Genomic DNA, 23,525 nt, shown 5'->3' with positions numbered 1-23,525 from the left:
AGGAACATGGTGGGTTTTAGTACACGGTAAGTAAGAGTCTAACATTTCCTCACGCTGCACCCACAGCGGGAGGAGTCATTAGATGATTTTCCACAAAAATAAAAGGTATAGAGTATAAGTTAAGCTTCAGTGGAAACATACAAAGTGTGTCCTATGTGGGCGACGTGGGCGTCTTATAGCTTGTGAGATATCAGTAACATAGAATATTCAAAGCGAGGTGTCAACTCATTTTAATTTTAAAGTTAACTATTTCGATCGTCATATTTATAACGATACTAATATCTTTCCCAGCGATAGTTATTTGGCAAGCATACCAAAGCAAGTAATTTATTAAAATGTTCGCGCTAAACGATATCCAGTTACAAGTTGATACTAGGTACTTACTGCTGTTTTATTTAAATCACCGTTAAGAATAGACTGTTACTATCGACCACAGAATGTGGAGAGGTATTCACATGGCGGAAGTGAATAAACTGCGTGACCCTATGGCTGGCAACTTTCCTACAATTCCATAGGTACGTTACAAATGCCAAAGGACCCATCACTCATCAACGATTTTGTAGTAAATTAGTGCATCTTCCATGAAGAAGCGAAAATAAACCATTTTACCGACGCATTTTCTTCTATTTATTTTTGTTAGCCGATGAATAATTACTAGTTGTTTCAAGAACCACGCCAAGCCAGATAGCAATCGCATTGGCAAGATATCTAAGTGGCCAGTATTTAGATTATTGCAAAATATTGGCCATTCCATTTTCATATTTATGGTTATCCTATTCGTGTTCCAATTTGAACTGCGAACGAGATAAACTGTCACATTATGCATAATAGGTAACGGTTGTAAATCATTGTAAAATAATTTTGACAGGCGGAATTGTCTTTAATTGCAAATGGCACATTAAATTCTGCAATGTGTGAAGAGAGATTCGACCTCAGTACGATTTGTGAAGTTCGAACAAGAAGCAGACGGTCAACGCCTGCGCATTTGCAAAGACAGGTGTCGTTCCGTTTATTGTAAGTATTTTAATGTAATGACACTGAAACTGAAAATGGCCTTAACACTCTTCACTTCGCGAGTTATTTTTAAGCCAAATATTGAAGGATACCGTGCGTTTATTTACGTTTTGATTATGAAACAAAACACACCCTCTAAGATTAGCATATCTGTTTAATTTTAAAAATTGAGGTCGATAACATTTTAAATTAATTAGCAAGTTATTATTGTTTTTGTATTAATAGGGAAAAATGAAATTGGTAAATTCCCCATTAACCGAAATGTTTTCGTTACAAAGTAGATAAAGTTGCTCTGTTTACTGACTGTATAGGTACCTAGTGAAGTGCTTGACACTAATAAGTACTGCCCTGACATTTCATGTCGCAAGTACGTACAAACAACTCTAACTTGACTAAGAAGTCTGTTTACGACAACAAATTAATTATTCCGCGAATTGGAGCGTATTTTACTAGAATATCTTGTGTCACATCAGCTAATTGGAACTGGCGCTTGGATTCGCTTATTATTATTCACGTCATCAGAATACTTGTGCCAAAACGTTTAGGAGCAAAGTTCATGATAATATGTGTTTTCCCCCACAAACTGCTTATGTATTTTGCCATTTTATAACCAATTTCACGAAGATTTCCTACGTAGAGATGTTGCGCGTATGGGCCGGGCAAATAGGTAGTGTCTGATGACGTCAACGTAGTACAACGAACACCCACACATTGAAATTTTATTGTGTCGGCATTTTATAATGTAAAATATGCCATAGTGGACGATAAGACCTTAAATGCTTATTTATAGTACCCAAGCTTTGAAATGTAATCATTGAGGTAAAATATAGAACAGTTACTAGGTTTCTGAGAAGTGATCTTGAAAATTATTAATCTGCATTGTACTTATATTTATGGCATTTCCGCGTGCTGTTTGTATCATAAATTAGTTGCTAAGGAAGTTTATTTGATAATCCATAGTTTAGTTTACACATAAACATGTCTAAGTTATTTCCATTATAATGTAAAGTCTCGTGTTTCGACGCGAGACATCGAATAGGCTCTAGAATTTTAAATATACGAAGCTTAGTCAGCTGTTAAATAAAGACTGGAGTTTTATTTGTACTGCACGTTTTATTTCCTGCTTTCTATTTCTAGATGTTTGTATTATTAGTCAGTGCAATGCGACATCGTTCTGAGCCAAGGAAAATACGAATATTTGTTTCTTTTTTCGGGTTTTTTTTCAATTTTCCACACCTTGGAAATTTCCAGTAGACGCATCGTCTAAAGCATCTAACTAGCAACAATTTTAGCCGCCGGCAAAGATCTGACATTAGAGAATATTTGAACTTCGTTCTCAATGAAATAGAGCCGGGAACCGCTGCCAAGTCGGTCCGGCTGGTACCACGTCAGTCGGAAATAGCCGTTCTATACCCACTATCGTTTTACGTTGGGCAAACGACTACAGATTCTGAAGATTCTGCTACTCCCTGATAGATGGCATTGCAACCAAATTCTGAACAAACGGAACTAATATTTGGAGCAACCAGTAATTGTTGCATAGTTTTTCTTCAATGGCAGTACTCCAAGCGATGCCAATGCAAAGTACGTTGGGTATGACCCACGATCACGTGGCCACGTCCGAAGTTCACCAATCTCTTTAAAACGTGAACTAGTTTCTTAGAAATATTTTGGGACAGTCACTATATTCCAGGTTTGAGTCACTAAACGATAAACGGATGGTACATACTCCGCATATTGTACCGATTATGTACTAGAATTATGTCAGCTATGCTGATGACATGAGTGGGCAATTAAAAATAATACTGCGCTATTATTATACCTATATAAAGTTTGTGCAATACCATTAACATACAATGTAATGATGACAGGGTTGATCGTTGAGTAGGAAACATCAATTTCCGACCATTCGACTGATAGCGTTTTTTGTCCGCAAAATTTTGTTGTTTCAGTGTGTTTTAAACCTCCAGTTTTTAAAAGTCGTTTGAAAAGGATGTCTTACCTAATCTATAAAAATAACTTAGGTAATGATTAATGACGTCTTATCCTTTTTAATTAATTAATAATAAAAGGTTCGATATGGGTTGTAAAAACGTAAATAATATTAATAGGAACAGTCTTTAACGTCAGTTTCATCTTTCCAAATGTTTCCTCTTACGCGGAACCTTTTCCAGGTAAGTCTAAAAATAGATTTAAGGCTCATTGGAGCCAAAATACAGTGAATTTCATAAGGTCAACGTCTCGCCTAACCGCTATCTGACTCATGGTTATTCTGATAACTAGGTAGGTATATGTAGGTAGAAGTTAGTTGAGTCCCAAAAAACTAAAGGTAACGTATCATTTTGACTGGGTACTCAGTCTAATTGATTACTTCTAAGTTTTTCTATGAAGTGAGAATCTCAATTCATGCGGTCAAGTCATTATTACCTTTAAGATATAATATGCTTTTTTATTAATAATTTAATTAAAATAATTACTTTTATCTCTATTTAATGATACTTCTTTCTAAAAACCGCAACGAGTCACTTTTATCAAATTAAGAATTTCTAGATACCTTTATGATTTCGTAGAATTGATTTTATTAGTATTTCTTTTAACTGATATGATATTATGCTACAATACTTACCTACTGAAAAAACTCAGTACCTACAAACTGAGATTAAATTGAAACAAATATAGTTAATAGAAACATAACGGACCAATTGTGTCGGGTTCTATATACGGTATTACTGATACAAGGTACCTTTTAGTACCATTTGTCAGTTAACGCGGAACGAATTCACCAGCATGACTCATGACGCACCAGTTACACAATATTATAATTATTACTAACAGTTATTTCCAGTATATACACGTCATCTCCCACTTTTTGTTATACTTAATCATTCTAAAGTTAAACTATTCTGTGACTTCTATGAGACATTGGTTAAAGATTGCATAAGAACTTGAGAGTTAACATAAGCTCATGTCATGAGAAGACAAAATAACCCTTTTGTTATCATACATATGTTATGGACCATGTGATTAATTCGGGCATTATAAATAATGCCCGAGCATTATGAATAATGTCTAGCTTTATCGGGCCAAGTGATTAATAACTATCTTAACTTCATTATTTATCACATTGTACGGGCATTATTATATTGCTACATGATAGTTGGGCAATTTGATAATAAAGCTATATTTTTATGTGCGAGGGTGGCAGTTGTTCTAATAAATAAATCCTGTTACTTGCTACATATTTTATGATTATTGTTTTAAATTATATGTTTTATTTTAATGGAAAATTACAAGTCTAGATACAAAATTATTAATTGGACGATTGTCATCTTTTTTTTTTTTTTAGCGACGTAAAATCATCAAATGACCCCTCCCGCTGTGGGTTAGCAGCGGTGAGGGAGTGTCAGACTCTTACTGACTAAAATCGTCGTGTTCCGTCATAGGCCTTCTATGTACCAGGGCCGCGGTATCTCTTTCGAACAACCCGCAGCCCCGGCAGGCCTTGGCCCTGCTGGGCAGCAACCCCAGCGGGACGATTGTCATCTGATTTACTAATTCGGCCTCGTTTTTCTTGATCTCATTTTTCTTGGCTCGTTTTTTTTTATGGTAGAATTTAATTTGGATTCAAAACATTGTATTAAAAATTGAACTTAGTGACGAAAACGAATCGCTGCAAAACCGACTCCACGTAGTCTTGTCTGCCCTACCCCTAGAGTGCAATTCAAAACCGCGTAGGCGCGGAGGGGCGAGGCGGCCTGCGAGCTGAGGCGCAGGTAGTTGAAACGCTCGCCGCCGCGGCTGAGGCTGGCCGGCTGAGCCGGCCAGCAAGCCGAAGCTGCGGTGGTGAGCGTGAAAACCATCTGCGACGATAAGCTTGCATGGCACCGCCGGAGCCCCGCAGCGCCGGAGCCGTGACAGAAGCGATGCTTGCTGCATGTTGCATGCTTACTTCCATGCTGGGTCAATTAATATGGGATGTGTTATGTTAAGAAAATAAAATTAAATATGTTTGTATTACATTGCCCAAAAGGTCACGGGCAATATGTATAGTGCCCGGTCAATTTGATTATTTGAATAATTATTATCAAATTGCACTCTTATATTGGGCATTTTTCATAATGACCGGGCATTATGTATACTGCCCAATTTATCACTTGGTCCATAACACATATATCTGGATTAGATTGTATATTGAGTATCTGTATCCTGTTCAGCAATATCTACTTATTATAACTAACTAGGACCGAGACGTATTTTTTAGAATAAAAAAAAACACGATCGTTTTCTATTTTCAAATCTTGTCATAGATTCATTTTGTTTTTGTTTTCTCTGTGGCTATAGGTGTACTCATGCAAATTAAGAATGAAAAATTCTAATTTCAAAAACGTATGTTGGCCAAGTAAATCAAGCTAACAACAGTGCTAATGATCATGGCAGATTGATAGCTTCTATATTGAATTAATTAGTGATAAATGTATGTTTGTGTTATTTAAATTATGTAGGTACACAATCTGATTAAGTTTATCATTAATTTTAATTAGTTACTCATAATTAAACAGTCGATATCCATGCAGCAACTGCATAAATATCGACAACATAATACCTACTTTTTACAAAAGTTTATATTGAAATTGTACTATTTTGCTGCTGTTTTTCAGCAAACTATTCGTCTAGAAAAACGTATAAATTAAATCGGTTACTAGCTTATTGATGTTGATAAACATATACGTAGGTATTTAACCATTTACAAGTCATCTGTATTTACAATAAACAGCTGTGACGGTTCTGCGAAGTAGCATCATGGGGCCTGTTTTTATGAATTCCGAAACGACGTAGCTACAGTCAGACAGTGCATTCAGACCTCCAATTGCAAAAAATATTTAATTTATAATGTTAGTTACAATAACAATAAATTATGTATAAGCACAACATGTAACAACTCATTGCGTCTAACAAAGTAAAATTATAATAGGTAGTTAGTTAATAAGTAACTATAATGCAACATAATATCCTGATCATTTATAAATGTACGCAAGATTTATAATTGAAGGCGCCACAATATTTTCCTAGTAATGATTCATCGATAAATACTAACATAAACAAACCAAAGAAATGTTGAAGTGCTTACATTGATCACGATTTATAGAATAACACAATATATTAACATTATTTAATATATAGTTAACAGTAAATAAACTTTATAAAAACAGTCAATATAATAACCAGTAACTAAACTCCTGTTTTCTATTTTGAAACTGACTTTTAAAGTTGTGTACTTACTAATAAATAAACCGACTTCAATATACCTCAAACCTTTTCCTAAGTCTGATCAAATAAATATTAAGCAGAAAAATGCATCAAAATCGGCTCAGTAAAACGTGAGATACTCGCGTACTAACATACCTACATACATTTCAAGCTGAAAACTTTGGACAAGAGCCCGTTTTCCCCATAACATAATCATCTTCCTTCACTTTAACTTATCGTGTATCGTTAAGCTAGAAATAACCAATTAACTATCTTAGAGCTGTTAAGTATGTGAACCGGCTCCAAATAGAACTAATTAACATAGTGATCTAGTTCTACCTAATAGTTAGCCTCCTAACCAACCCAGTAGTGTGACTACCTATAGTCAATGTTTCCTTTTTAAAGACGGAAAAATACATTTCAATATCCTGAAGTCTCTACGTAGGGTAAAAAATAGTATTATCCTTGTATATTCCTATTTTCTAGTATTCAATAAAGCACGTAAATACATACATAGTACCTAATTGCAGGTAGAACGAAGAGAGTGATTCATTCGAATGAATAAGAAATAATGACGCTTCCTGCCAAAAAATATGTTTCTTTAGCCAAACATAGGGAAAGAAATAGAATTATCCTTATAATCCTGTGTTTAACAAAACACGTAAATTCATACCTAGTACCTAATAGTAGTTTGAAGATTCTAAGAGTGATTCATTCAAATGAATAAGAAGTAATGACGCTTCCTGACAAAAAATATGTTTCTTCAGCCAAACATATCTACGTACTATGTCGTATTTCAGTAAGCGGTAGTTTATGTAAATTTATACATAATTTCCTGGCCAATAATAGTGTTTTCATTTTAATAGCGTGTATTTTCAAAAAGAAACAGTTATGATTCAATTTGTATTTATTCAATGCATACTTGTCTAAGCCTATACGTCCTCTGAAAATAACCATTGAATATTGAAACCACGTCTCATTCAAGCAACAAGATGCACTCAGAAGAAAATTTAAACAAATGAATAACTCTAGGAGATTAGTGTGGTAAACAAAACAAAAGATTCTGACCATTAAAACGTATATAAAGTTTGTTAAGTGCAAATGACCATTGAAACAACATTAATAAAACCAAATTGAATATGAATTAAACATAAAAAACGTACATTTTACGACTCGTGAAAGTAACATTTATATACTCAGACGTGTCGAAACATAATGTGCTCAGTACATACAAATAATAAATTGAGAAAGCGGTCCTTTCATAACGCATACAAATTGTTGCCATTGAAACTAACTTAGGTATAAATAAACATTTCAATTGCAATGTGCGAATATCATGTTCAAAGTTCCTAATAATGTCGTCTGAAATATTCAGTCTAGTCTAGACTTGATTTAATTCTAAATTCGATATAGTCATTCAGGCGTTTAGCTAGCACACGAGTTCATACGTAATAGTTCATTAACCTCTTATTATTAATGCACCAATAATTAGTCAATAACAAGCGTTATTTATCTACTCTTCTATACTGTAGATACATTTACACCAAAAAGCCATAAAAATTACTGAGAAAGAGAAAAAAATAGTTGGTATAGATTCCATATGGTCCTGCACGAATTGTAAAAGTATCGACAGAAACGGGTTACGCGGCTCATAACCTGTACAATGCTACCTATACCTACTTATTTATATTGGGTACATACTCAGACTGCGAGTGGCGCCTACGCATATATCTCAGTTTCACCGTTCAGGATGTCGGCCTTTTTAAATAAAAGGGTTATTCACTAACTGGACACAAGAGGCCACACGTGAGGGTTAGTACCACTTATTATTTTGTCTTCTGGACAACTTTGAGACTTTAACTCTTTTCCGGCTAATTTTGAGTTTCAGCAACTGGACATAGGTTTGTCCAGACTCCTGTGTCCAGTTAGTGAATAACCCAAATAAAAGAACGTTTTGTTTCGATTGCAAAAAGATTTTGTGCATTATCCGAATCATATCTTTTCAATTATCTTCTTTAGCTTTTTAAGACAACCCATGTGGCAAATCTTTGCCAGAAATACCAATGCCAATAGCTTCATATCTATCTAAGATTTGTATTCCCAAAAAGTTCTGCTTCATTAGCCAATTCGATAAAGTCATTGAAACCGTTCTCTGTATCTATTATGTGCAGTCTTCTGTTTTATAACAAAATCATTAGCATATTGACTCATTCTGTGACGTCATATTAATATTGAGAACGAACATTTTTAATGATTTGATGCAAGTCAGGGTTCTAATGCGTTTACGTCATTTAGTTATTGGAAGTTTGAAAGTCTATCGGAATTCCTTAGCGCTACCTACGTAAATATAGACGTCAAGTTTCCTAATCCTTGCTATAAATAAAGTACCCGATCCTGTTTGTTTATTTAAGGAAACCACACCTTAACGAATTGAATGAATGTTTGGCTCGGATACCAGCTAATTTTAAAGTGCGTTTTTGTATGCTAGATAGATTTAATGACAGAAACTCTTCAAACTTTTACTTTGGAGCTACAATCTTAATTTAAATTCTGTTTATCATCAAATCATTCGTTATTATGTAAACTGCTTTGTATTAACGAGTTCCCCATCCTCATAGTTACCCGACATAGAAAAACCGAACAAGAGGTGAAGTTCAACTACTTCCTTGTACAACTATGAAACTAAGTATTATAAACGCAAATACTTATCAAGGATATACATATAATAATAACCGATTCAAAGAAGTACTCGATATTGACAAGTTTCTTTGACATCAGAACATAAGGAAAGACGAGAGACAAGAGACTCAAGTTACCAGTAAATAAAGGTGACTGACTTGAAGAACTATGGTTTCTTAATGCAAATCTAATGAGGAAAACTGTGTTTCCTGGTCATTTTGCCAAAGGATTTCTCCTGTCTAGGCCTTTCAAAATGCCAAAAATACTCGAGAATTTTTATAAGTAGGTACTTCATTCGATATCACGGCTGAAACAGTATTTATTTATCAGTGACATTGATGAATTCATGTGATGTTGTTATTGTGTGTTTGTTGTAGATGGTTTTCCCGGAAAAACACTGTTTTTGTTTATGTACTCTTGTCAAAAAGATATAAAATTTGAATACAGCGTTGAGGAAATTATTTGTTGCCATCGCCAAAATGACTGTTAATTTCAAAATATCGAATCATACACATGAAATCATATAATAATATAACGCTATCTGATTTTACAGCATAATTCTAGACCCTTCACAACTAACATAGTAGCTAAAATAGGTTACAGATAGGGGAGATGTTCCTAAAACGGGTACCCCTCCTAAAACGGGTAGGCCTTGCCATTCGAATATTATAGATCTTAGTGTGAACCTGTGAGTGTTCAGTGGCGCACTACCTCCCCGCCGATCACGGTCAGTCGGCTCGCGCACCTGGAGCGAGCGTGTTCGAGGTAAGACGTAAAAAAAGTTTTCTGCTGAACTTATTAAAAAAAATCGAATTATGCTAGTGCTAACTACTCAAATATGGTGTAAGATATGGTTTTCGTAGTTTTGTATTATCATTTTGCATGTTATATGTTTACTAATTGTGAATAATTAGTGGTCTCCTTGTTTACTATTGTATGGTTAAGGTAGTTGAAATTTAAAACGTGCTTTTGGGCAAAACGGGTAGGGGCATAACGGGTGACTATCCGATTTGCCCTGGAATAATTTATGATATGTATTAAGATGACCAGTGCCATTATTTATCTGACTCAAATGTAAAAAATACCTAATTTTTTTTTTTGTTTTTTTAATTGGGTGAATAAATATAAAAGAAAAACTTTAAATGCTTCGTGGGATGTTTAAGTTATGAAACTGGACCGCAACCTCTTGACGAAGCTATAAGTCCACCTCATACTCCAACACCAGTAGGCCAGTATATTGAAGAACTTTCAACACCTTGCAAGACTTTGTGTTTCTGCCGGTATACGGCAGGAACACAAATTCTCTAAGGATTTTATAACACCATGCAAGACTCCATCATCACAAACTACAATCCTTCTTCAACCTAAGGATCATCATGTAACACCAATAAAATAAGGGGCACTTCCTCAATTGATCCCACAGAAAGCTAATCGAAGACAAAGAAAGCCACAGAGAGCTGAAGAAGAACAGGAACAGCGTGAAAAAGAAATTTAAATATTTTTTCTTTGATTTTTAACAAAATTATCTATTGGTAGCATCATAATTTCAAATGTAACATTTAATGACGTAAAAGAGTAATCTAGACTGATCAAAATAAGATAACTGTTTAAAATAATTAAGGAGACTAATTAACAATTAAGATTTCCTGGATAATAGGAGGCTAAGATATTTTTTAAAATGTTTTTTAATTCATTTATCACATATATTCATTCATTACCTGCTTTGCCCAAAGGCGCTACCCGTTTTAGGACCCCCACTAGGGCAAAGCGGGTATTTCGAAGGGGTTTATTTTTTTTGATTTTTTTCAGAATATTGAAGAAGATTACTAAGACTATCTTATGTTTTCCAAAGTTTATTATATAAACAACCCTATGAGTACAAATAACAAGTCGCATGTAATGTTCTTGGTTATTTTATTTAACATCTTTTGTTAGCTTACCCGTTTTGGGAACATCTCCCCTAACGTCTTATCTTGCAAACAAAACAAAACAGAAATGTTAAAGGTAAACTGTACTGAGAAATGCAGAAAAAGACACGTAATTCATATTGTTGTATTTGGCTCACCTGAGATATACCTAACTAGTTTTAAGTTTAAGTACATTACGAGTACATTCCCAGAACTCATTGCATTAAAGAGAATACATATTGTATGCAACTAAGTTACTAAGAGGTTATTTTAACCTTGTTTGCACAGGTGACAGCTGGAGGTACGTCACTGTTTCGTAATTATAGCGTCATCTGCTGTTTTTAGTACGACTGCTAGGATATTTCGACATTTTGTCGGCAGTAAACAGAATGGGCGAAAGTAGTGCTGAAATTACCCGTTCACCTGTTGCAGAATTCCCAGAAATAAATGCCATAAAATTTGTGTTTTCGTATTTTCAATTAAGACTTTCGACCTACTTCGTTTGAAGTTAAACCAATATTGCTATTGCAACGCCCTCGGAATAATCTAGTTGAAACGTTCGCGTACTATTTACAAACCGCATGCTAAACAGAGGAAATATTTCACGTTGTAAAGCATGCACAGAAATCGTAACCAGGTCGGGTTAAAGTGATAAGGCATGCCAGGAAGCGTGTCCAATGTTGGTGTGCAAATATTGGCACCAACACATACACAGGTTCTGTGTACCAATACACCAACACATACGACTTTGAACACTTCGAAGGAAGTGAATGGCCTCGCGACGTTCTTGGTACAACCGTGCCGTGAATCCATGTATTTTTTTTCTCTTCTATATATACGTTCTGGATCAAAGGTATATTCAGGATGTTGTAATACTGTAGTGCTAATAAAATGTAAATAGGCACACGCTACCTACAATTTATGTTGGATGGAGCTATAAATCATTCTAAACGAGAGTTATACTGCCATAATCTAGACGAAATTACTTCATATAAATAAACAGAGCTATGCGTGGTCCATTATATTTTAGCGTTATTTATATTTCAAAGAACATTTGTTCTCAAAATAAGGTCTAGATACATAGTGGAGCAAACGTCAGAAAACTCATTATTTTAGGTTAGGAGCATTGACCTACTGTCCATGACCTAGCTATCAGTTGATAAACACAGTTACGTCTTAAGCCTGATAGCTTTAACTGTATCACTTATTATCTTATAGTAACTTGGCGGATTTTTTGGTACTTACATAGGTACATAAATCATGGTTTATGCGAAACGACATGTTTAAATAATTTTATTTCATACATTGAACATGCAAAGCTGTTACTATGGTCATTTTTCGAAGACCAACTCCAATAAAAGCAATTGAAATACATTTATTATTTTTTACTCTAGCTAGGGGCAGTGGCCTGAAAGTCAAATAAATGTTGACAAAAAATGAACAAAGCACCGTTTTTAACTGTTACTCTAAATCCATTATAGTTATTTGCGTCTTCTACTTTTTATGGCTACGGAAAAGTACGAGGAAACTACTTGCAATTACTCTACATGTTATGCCCTACAGAGATAATTTCATGATTCTAAGAAACAGTTGGTAAAACAAAAGAGAATGTCGATACCCCTTCAGGATATAAATATGACTAAATGTTTATTAGGAGGGACTCGTGTAAAACCATCATGTTATCAGACCAAGATATGGACCATATATCAAAAAGATAATGACGAAACTTCCGATGATGAAACATTGATAAAATGATGCTACTAAACTATAGATTTACATAAGCTTACTGTGTCAGTCAATTTCAACAAATTCGCTTATTTTGATTATCATGTACAAGATATGGGTTAAATCCCTGAAGGCCTCACTATTTGTGATAGTATGTTCTGAGTGGGTGGTCTAACCAATAAAAATAATAACAAATACCTCAACGCCATCATAAATCAAATAATTTGCCTAATAAACCCATTTCAAAATGGACCCCACGTAATGCGTATGTGAATACATTCATACATCGTGTTTCCGACGGCAACAAGCCCAAATCAATTGAAAAGTCATTTGTATTCACAACTAGCAACAAGGAGATAAAAATAAGAGGACACGGATTGCGCTAAACGGATGGCCCTGAATTGCTACTTCCAATCATTCAGCCTATTCATTGTGTTCTGGGCAAGGAGCATTGTTTTAGGCTGGCTGTCTACACGGGCGCCTTGTTTCCTGCAATTCGTATTTAAATAAGGACGTCCGCTTCCTTTGCAATTTTGCATATGAGAAAGTTATCGGTAAAAATCTTTTTATTAGGAACTGATGATCATTTATAAACGGAAGGTCCATTCTTTGACTTTTATGTCGTTTCATTATCGACGTGCAAATAAATAACTATCGAATTACATAGTGTTTTATAGCCCCATAATATTGAGAACGTGTGATGTAGATTTATTGATAGCTGGCTGATAGATTGACAGGCAATTGTTACGAGTGAAGAATAAAATGTTAGTCTCAAAGATATAAATCTTGATCGTCTATCAGTCTGAATAGTTATAACGAGCAGAAGACCTCTACCCGTTACACTAATTAGACCCTGACATTGTATCAGCAAATCAATTTTCCTTAAATGAGCGCAGAGACACAGACAATAGGTCAAGTAACATCTCTAAGAGCAATCAGCGCGAAGCCTCACGTAGTTCGGAGCATGAAGGTTGCAATTATGTGGAAAGGTTCTTGATGGTAATTATGACGGGCTCGATGAAGAGGTAATAAGGCGAAGCCAGACAAAGCCTTGTGGTCATGAGGCGCCGCTTGTTCTTGACCTGCCATGGATTTTCTAATGAAAATTCCTGCGTGGAGTCCTATGGCACGTGACGATAAACTGCAATTTCAAGGGCATGAGTTGTTAGAGGTCAGACGTGCATCGTTTCTGAATGTCGGTTGCATGCCGAAATGCACTGTGAGCGTTATTTGATAAATGATCTCAAATACAATGCTATATAAGGGTTTATATTTTCACCTATTTTGCATTTGTCTGTGTAAACCTTCTATCCCACTACTAGGTACTACTGCTAGCTATCTTTGTTCATGATCTATGATTGCTTCTGAATGAAAATGAAGACCTATTACTTACATCGTGAGCACATAAATCCTCTACTTTCAAACACCAAATCTGCTGGTTTTATGGACACGAGCTTGGTTTAACGATTTTATGGCCAAAGCTTTGTTTTGATTTATTAGTCCGAACTCACCACCAATGTTTCTACAATAGTATACAACTTCATATAGATCATAAGCAGCTATAATATCCCATATAGTAATATACTGTTTGCAGGAACACCGTAATGGAAAACAAGCCTATTTTTATCATTGTGATTGAGAATAATGTTGACACACATGAAAAATTATCTTACGTCATGTGAGCTATTGTGTATTGGATTACATTGTGTATTTCCCCTTTTAGTAACAGTCAGACATATCGAATTAAAATATGAAAGTATACTATACATTTGTATTTATAATTAGGTTACGATTCGTCGAATTGAATGGCGTGACGTCAGTGGTTTTCAAATCCCTTTACTTTCAAAAAATTAATAAGCATTAAATCCCTGAAGTGGTCGTTTTACCAAATTATTCAATGAAATGAAAATGTAACTCACCTAAGAAGAAGGTTGAGAGAGCTGTCATTCCTGGTCGCAGGCACGTCCTTGACACTAGAAGGTTCGCTCCGAACTCCTCGCAACGAAAGCCTCAGCTGCCTCGGGATCGTGCTGAGGAGGCCGCTACTATTTCTGCGCTGATTAAGGCTCTTGGATCGCGTCAACTTGTTCGCCTCCAGATCCTCGGCTTGAGGGTTCACCGACACCTCTTCACCGCTTCTAGAGATGGTTGTACTCGACACATTAGTCTTTATTATCGTAGGAACAGCAGTGTTCACCTCTCCCAACAGTTTCTCCCAGGGCGACGCAGTGAGGTCCTCTTCCGAAATCGTTTCGAAACTCCTCGGGCCGACCGACGAACAGGTCTTGTCAGACATATTGAGCACTAAATAGGTAAGGGGAAAGCAACGGAACGGAACCACAACAGACACCTACAGGGCACTTCGTCACTTTGGGTTTTTAGTTTCTTGACAACACTTCACTCTTATCATAATATCCATTTGTAAATCATAATGCTTGGGGTAGAAATGTTGACACTGAAACAAAGAGAAAACCAATGTTATTGCACTTCATATAAATGTTTTAAAAGCAGTAGCTAACACGCTAAGACATGAAACATATGTTCAGAGAATGTAAACGTTCAACAATGCAAGATGCTCTAAAAGCGAGCTCCAAAATACTTTCGTAAAATTTCTAAAAACTTTTACTTTTACTGAAATTAGTATTTATGGAATTATATGCAATAAACAGAATGTATGACGGACATTAAGACGCTTTCGAGCAACTGACTGCAACTGATTTGCAGAAATGCTGCTAAAACAACAAAAGATGCCTTTCTAAACAATTTTCTTAAGCAATATTGTATTATTGTTTAAAGAGAAAGGTGCTATGTCTCGTTAGCCAGACAAATGTAAATAAGCTGAGCTAGTCTTAATTAATAGGTACACAGGCTTTTTAAGCTAACTGTCAATTAAGTCAACATCGTTTGAAACTGAAATGCTAATTGCTTTTAAGAAGTTTTCACTTCACTCTTTAGAGTTCTTGTTCGAGAGTGTTTTAATGTAAGTAGGTATTTTTTGCGCTACCAAACTGTAAGTATAGGAGAGGCCGAGAAAGTTGGCACATAATAGTAGGGTTATCTGCCTCTATTTCGCAATCACCAGTACCATAAAAGTGCGCCAGCAATTTGATTTCGCGTGCAGAGGCCCCCGTTCAATCAAACGATTTCTATAGGATGATTGCAAATTCATTATGATAGACGCAAATTATAGATAATATGTTCCGGATTGTTCCCATGTGGACTTTGTCGCGTGTATTATTACTGAATGGGACAAACAATTTTGTTAGGATTACCTACTTATTGATGCTGAGGAAGTTCAATATATTTGCGTGTTGACATTTTCAGGGTCAATTTGGAGCGCAAAATGTCCGGAGCTCCATCAGAGTAACAATCATAATTGCTTCACGGCCTGTAGCCAGAAAAAAATGTATCGGTACAAATTACTAATATGATTTTCTCTCATCACCGAGCTCGAACAGTGATGCTATGTTAAGTATAATTTAACTGTTCTTATTGCGAGTGATTTTCGCGAAAGTGAAACATGTCCCTAATGCGTGGTTTAATATGTAAGTAGAGAAAGTGGAACACGAGTTGCAATTCTGCCGTTTGTATTTGTATGTACATCTTATTTAATGTAGAGCAGTAATCTCATACTAATTGAAGTATTCTTGCCGAATTAAATGAATGCTAAATAGGTAATAAGTTAAGTTTCCATATTAAAAAGAAACAGCGAATAAAACGGCTTACAATAAATAAAATATAATGTCAAGACCAATTGTTTCATTTGTGTAGTAAAGCGACCGATATACAAATGAAATGAAACAATTTGTCTTCAAAGTAATTCCTTATAAAAAGACTAGTTGCAAGAAGTTGAGTAAATGTGAATAATGAGCTGATGATGAATTTGTTTCTTTTAAAAACGAAGAAAAGAAGTGGCTATTTTAAGCAATACGTAGAACTAATTAATTTCGCATGCAGAATTATATTAACATGAATTATTTGAAAAACAATATGGCGATGGCAGAGACCAATTAAAAGTGAATTTATGTATAACGGAAAATTTTATTGTTGGCAAGTATAGTTAGTTGTACAACTCGTGGTATTGTGTTTAGACGTTACGTAACATGTAGGACAATTATTTATGAGTTCTTTCAAAATAAACCGGGAGTTTGCACGTGCGAAAATAAATAGAGGAGAACTGTAGGTGTTTGAAATAAATGCTTTGTATATCACCAGATCAGATTCAAATTTAGCGTAACCCTATACCGGTGGGTTGCGGCGTGTTCCCAACGGCCCGGTGTTCGTATTTAAACCGAATCGTTTGCCAAGTGTCCCGCGGTTCGCGAATATGGGTCAATGCTCCAGTCAGCCGCTGAATCATGGTGATATCACTGTGTTCTGACATCTAACGTCCAAATATTGCCCGAAATGTGATTGAGCTCTTTGATGTTGCAAAGAATTCCCTGAAACTGCCCGATTAATGTTCTTCCGGTGTAAGCTTTTACATCGTTTTTTCCACGTGAATTCTGAAAGATTTATATTTGAAATCAAGCCACTGTACCACTGTATTTCCTTCGCAGAATCCAGGTTGGGCATTTATTAATAGGTAGTTTTATGCCAAATGTCTGCAAAATTAATTTTGACAGATTTTCTCTAGTTATAAATATCGCAACAGTGCGCGCAAATATCAAATTTTGGCCATCCTTTTCCTAAATTGGTATCATTGGCTTCCTCTTACATCATGGTTAAAAGATATCCCTCAATATTTTCATCAGAACAAACTAAGCTTAACAGAAGAGTAACGAACACGAGCCAACTACATAATTGCAGCAAAAACTTGCAAAATGCTAAGTCTTTACCGCTTATGACAAGAGTAATAAATAGTGCAGGTGGGAACTTGGAACAATGCAGACCTTATCTACATTATTATTTATTATCAGATCCTTGTAGCGAACGGTATAATTTAGGGCAGCTATTTAATCCTTCGTGCTTCTATGAAATACAGGTTCAATTAATGTTTAACTATACTATACTATAAGAACTCGTCCAATTAAAACGTGTATCAAAAGACTGTTATTATGAACAATTAATTGACATTAATTAATTTTATTTTGCAAATGGGATGCATTTTTTTGCACGTGTGTATAAAATACTGAGGTCTGGGATGCATCTTACGTGAAGCATTCTTGAATTTTAAGCAAAGTAGGTTAAAGAATAAGTTGAAGTACATCTAGGTACTTACTTACGATAATTTAATCATCGCTGATGTGTTGGAATGCAGTCAATTTCATGATGTTAATTATTTATTTAATCAATACCTAACTTACGTAAGTTGTTACTGATTAAACTGCGCATGATTCAGTGGGATTTGAGTTATAGGTTTGTACCAATTATTTAGGTTTATTGCAATGGTTTGAATATTTAAGAACATTTACACAGCTTTGGACTTTCTCTTTAACTCACTGAAACAATAATAAGTATACCACCCACATTATTGCACCTAAAATTTATCACCGTTGCACTAGAATCTAGTTTCACAAAACATTCACTAACCTATTCTACATTGCGTAGGCAGTTAGACTAACAATGATACTTACTGCGAACTATAAAGGAAGTTAAGAAAAAGTTATGAATCAGTCAAGCCTTCTATTAGTATTCTTCTGCTTAACTATTCTGAACGCTTAGTTGTTATAATTTCTATTAAGGCTAGGCTTCCCGATTTACGCCATACAAACGTAGGAAGCTGATTGTCATCGCTTTTTTTTCTTCAGAAAAAAGTTTGACGTCATTCAATTCATCCTTCCTATGGTGTAATCATGAAAGAATATTAAGTGCATTCATAGCTATGAACTAAAAATATTTGCGGTGGTGACTGCTGCATCTGACTAAGTTGAACAGTCTAGGCAAAAAGTGTTCAGTTAATTTAAACCTTATTTATAGCTGTTCTTTGAGATGTAAAAAAAACTAGTCATTTATAAGAATTTGAATATTTGATGTTATTTTTAAGTCTTGCATTTGAGTAAGTAAACCCACGAATTGTAGCTAATTAGCAATTGTGGCCAAGTTCTTAATAGCATTTCTATTTGTCTGTAGGGATAGTATCGAAGTGTTACCTATCTTTAGTATTAAATTGTATGGACGTCACGTGTAACTATTAATGTTCTGCGAACGCATTTTGTTAGCTAATGTGGTAATTTCGAAGCAAGCTTATTGCTTCCCTAGACGAACTATTATAATTGTTAATTCTGTCCTGTCTGGACGTAAAAGGCTTAATTTCAATATTTAAATTAGGCCTACAACCGAAGTAACTATTAAGGTAATCTGTGCTACAACTCACGAGTTTTGCAGATATTAATCAACTTGAACTTCTTTTAAAAACATAATGATGGTTGCTGGTGTAAAACAGCTGGTTGAAATCTTTCAAAATTTAAGTATAATGAAGAATGTGAAGAAAACCAACATACGCGGTACTTAGACACACATCACGAGTCGTTGTTAATTATTCTTTGTTCACCTGTGGTTAGGTAATGATGAGGCATAAGGATGCAATTACACCTGCACTTACTGCAGTATTAACATAGCTATCTGCATACAGATCCAGATTACTCAGAACAATAATGCATTTTATGTGCACGAGGACTGTCAATCAAAGCTGCGGTCATGCTATGACAGAAAAAATATGTTTTGAAGCACGGTATTATTAAAGTGTGGAAATAGACCAGCGATTTGAATTTCGAAAAGAAAAAATTACAAACCACCTCTTACACTGCTTAAAAATATGAACTATTCCATACAATCACATTATGTTTTCCATCATTAAAATGATTGATGCGTCGAAAATATTCCAAAACATTACTTAATTAGTACAATTATTAGAAGAATTAGCAATTGTCGTGGTGTAATGTTACAATCAAAGAATCATAGTTTCAATTCCGTCTGTCCAAATTAGCAGCTCTTCAAGTTAGTATCGTCCAATTTGTTCAGTCATGTGCCTCTATTAACGAGATGTTTTGTTACGTTACAAAAAATATAGTCACATGTTTATGTAGACCAAAAAACTGCTCACTTTCACATGTTCAGTGGTACGAAACAAATTGACGTCCGTCACTCATTTCAGTAGGTGGTAACCTGAATTGCCAATTGGGTCCTTTCCGGCATCACTTTTTAATAAAATTCACTATTCACGTAAATAATGGATTCCAATTCATGCGTTCGTGTGATTTTCAAAAGACGGTCAAGTCAACATCCAACTCAAAGGAGTTTGAACGAAATGTGTAACGAGTAACGGTGGTCAGTTGGTCACAACGTGAGAGAATTTCAGTATTTTTAGCGTCTCCATCAATAACAAATAAAACCAATTTTTATTTGTGAATAAAAGTTTTATCGCAAACATTTGACAAGGAAATGAAATAAAAAAAATGTTTTTCGAGTTCTAAGAAATGGTTCGATATCTTTGTTCAATGTTGGCGTTTATGAGAAAAATGTTCAGCATTTTATGATTTAAACGACAATAGATTATGAGAAAAAACATTAAAGATAACATAAAAGTAAGACTAGTCTAGAAAACTATAGAAACAACCTACACTGTGACAAAACTAACTGGCAACTACCTATTCAACGTAAAGGTAGGGAAATGCAGCATCCTACCTACCAACTACTCCTCCCGTATTATTGAGACTGTTAATATTTTACAACTCATAAACTAGTTTTATGTGCTGATAAAAAATCATTATGTTGATAGTCAATATTTACGGCAAAGCCTTCAACAGTAATGCAATTTTTATTGTATTACGTGGCGAGTTATTTTTAAATCTGATTCTATGACTAGCTAACTCGCGACGAAGAAGTATTTTCTAGACAGTTGGCAAAATATTATTTATGTTAAATCCTGACTTGGGAAATTAATATCATGGTTGACACTAATTTTCTTTGGCAATGTATTTAATTGTCCACGTCATTGAACATGGGCAATGACGTTTGTTAGCAATATATCAGTCACTGTACCATGAGATCGTTCAACTACGATTTGAGTATAAGACAAATGTTGGCAGAAAACAGGAAAATTATACTTGAGAGCTGACGTATGTGGCCTTAATCAAAGGAAAATTCTGTTAATTTTACATGTTCTTGGAACATGATTTTCGGGAATCAGGGTACACAATATACTCACGATATCCATGAAGACGGAAGCCAACGAACTGCTTTATATTATTAGTGCAATTTCACTCTCTCTCATGTATTCCTGAATAAGGTCATTTCCGCAGAATCATGAACTCGTTCCACGAACACATATACCGACCGTTGGCTTCAGAATTAACTAGTTCACGATAAAGTGGTAAACTCATTCATAATTGAATAATCGATTCACTAATTACTGATTGAATTGGGGAAGTCATTAAAAGTTTACGTAGTAAATAAATCTGTCATTGGAATTTACTAAAGGAGTAGAAGGGCCTCAAGAAAGGCTGTGACACTTAAAAAAACATCTTATTGTTTCCTTAGTAAATGCACACCTTTATATATTTAGATTCTCTATTCGTTGCTATGGTGTCACCTAACAATCTTGACAATGAAAGGCTCTACTAATACAGTATTCGGGTTACAGTTCCAATATCGTCAGGCTAGCAACTACTCTCTGATAACTTATGGGAACCTTAACATGATTATTGTTGCTAAGTATACCGAAGTGTCGTTTTCTCACAGCTTTGCTTTGGTTGCTAAGCATGTAAGCAATAAATCTGCCTGTAGACTATATATTTGAATTTGATATCGTAAGGTAATCACGTAACTTATATATAGAGAAGACCAAAATTAGAGTTTTGAAAAGCCACTAGAATCATTTTGTGTTAGGTAACCTAGCTTCTTTCATCTTAGGACATGTATATCTGTTCTTCTACATACAAGTTTGTTCAAAAACGCCAAGCATCGTTAATGAGCAATCATTAGTAAGTATTGAACATTAATTATTAACATGACATTCAATTAACACTGCGTCTGCCATTATCAACATCATTTAGACTTATCAAACAACACGCGTTGATCTCTGACGCATGTAAACAGAAAATTAACCCGAAGATATTTTTATCAAAGTCAATTGAAACGTGATTGATTCCTCCGAACTGTTTAGCTTGTACTAGGTTTGTTTGGTAATATTACATACTACAACTAATGTATGAATGATCGAATGAAATAGACGTGAGGTCAAACGCTCGAGTGGCTGTGAATTGCCAAGAATATACTTGTAATTGTTATACCTACCAACTAATATAATAGACATTAATTGAAACGCCCGTTGTGATTGAACGATGGTATTGCATGCCAGAGTTAGAGCTAAATGCAGAAAGAATTGCGATAAAACGACTATACATCACTTTTATCAATACAGGGAGAATTGATGATAAGGTGACTAACGATCCAAAATATGCAAATTTGTGCGTAAATAATATCCACCACTTAACTAGGAAAATGGCAGGTCGCGATAAGGCAACCAATGTCAGAGGAAAATTTTACATATCAGATGTTTAACAAAGTTATAATAAATTGTATTAAAAATACTGACTGTATTGGGGCCTTGATAAACCATTAAATATTGTATAATAATCAGTTTGAACCATGCCATGGTGTGATGACATTTGAAGCAGAGTTTCCACTTAAATTCGAAACAAAACATTATAAATTATTTTTCTGCTATGTAACTTCTGTATATCTCTGCATATACAATGAGCTACCTCAGACTCGTCAATGTGTCAGTTTATGATAAATCTGTCGAGCAAAAACCGAAAGAATAGTGTGACTTCAAACTGTTCAAATAAATCTGACTTCAACTGACTCCCACGCGTGACTCACTTTAAAACTCGCTTAGGTTTAGAAAGAAATCTAGCATTTTGTCTGTCTTGTATGTCTTTTTATCTGTATTATAATTAATACAACATTGTCCTTCGCTATACAAAAGTCTTTGAATTTCAGCCTTTTGTCACTTTTGTAGTCTTTAGCAAAAATATTAATGGTAGTGGCAGACAGGTTTTTTCCAGACATACTGGTATTGTTTTTGTTAAAAGATTGCGTCAGACTATCGGCAGACTCTTTCGGCGCCATTCTTAATTAATTCATTAATTAAATAAATGACAGGCCGTAGTGATAGTATTTCTACCGTTATTTTTGTATCGTTTTGGGTCAATCACGTATTTCACGGAAGTAAACTACATTTGGAAAAGCAGTTAGCATTTGATGAATGAGAAATGTCAAGTAACTTCGCTAAATTAAATGAGGCAAATACAAATGAGGCTTTATTTTTTTTAACGATGTTGCCAGTATCTAATAATTTATTGGCATGGCAACTAGAGTGGTATTTAGATAGGAATGTTTCCTCACGAGTCATGCCTAAGCGGTTGCGTATTAAAAACTATAGTAAGTATATAATTTTATAATAATAACAATCGTATTAATAACACCAATTGTTCCCATCTATTTCGTTTACTTAACTAAGTCTTTTGTTTCATAATAATCCCAGAGTATTTTTTGTCTACGAAAAAAACCTTTTCAACGGCGGGATTGGGGATGATCGTGACAATTGGTGAGAAATTATTCACCTTTTCTTACATAAGTTTTGTTGTATCAACTAGCTGGCACAATAGAACGTGATAATCAAATGACTATAGTTTTAATAACCCTTGCAAGACGCGCCGTATGTGACACGTGCTTGTCAGCCATTTTGAAATTAATCATCGCCTAGGTATTAATTGTTACTTTAAACAACCTTGAAACAACATGGTGTTCATTGGTGTGATTTTTCATAATTGCATTTACTTATAGGTACCTTTTTTATATTGCAAGATTATAAATCGATAGATGGAGAGATACCTACATAGATGCATAAATAAATATCTTGATAAGATGGTTTTGATTTGCAATGCAAAATGAATGTAACCTACCTATCTATGTATAGAGAAAAAATATTTTTTCTCTATTATGTAG

At 34.8% G+C, this 23,525-nt stretch overlaps 1 protein-coding gene across 2 annotated transcripts in view; it reads right to left on the bottom strand.

The window, feature by feature from the left end:
* Positions 1-23,525, bottom strand: part of LOC110376460 (G protein-activated inward rectifier potassium channel 3) — a 43,763-nt gene that overhangs the window by 16,630 nt on the left and 3,608 nt on the right. For both annotated transcript variants that reach the window (XM_021334943.3, XM_021334952.3), the window contains exon 2: positions 14,492-15,027. In XM_021334943.3, coding sequence (XP_021190618.3) covers positions 14,492-14,868 — 377 coding nt within the window. In that variant the 5' untranslated portion in view covers positions 14,869-15,027. The remainder of the gene's footprint in view (positions 1-14,491; positions 15,028-23,525) is intronic.

This window comes from Helicoverpa armigera, chromosome 2, assembly GCF_030705265.1.
Source record: "Helicoverpa armigera isolate CAAS_96S chromosome 2, ASM3070526v1, whole genome shotgun sequence".
NCBI lineage: Eukaryota > Metazoa > Arthropoda > Insecta > Lepidoptera > Noctuidae > Helicoverpa > Helicoverpa armigera.
Note: the sequence above shows the minus strand (reverse complement) of the source record. Positions and strands in the feature narration are given on the sequence as shown.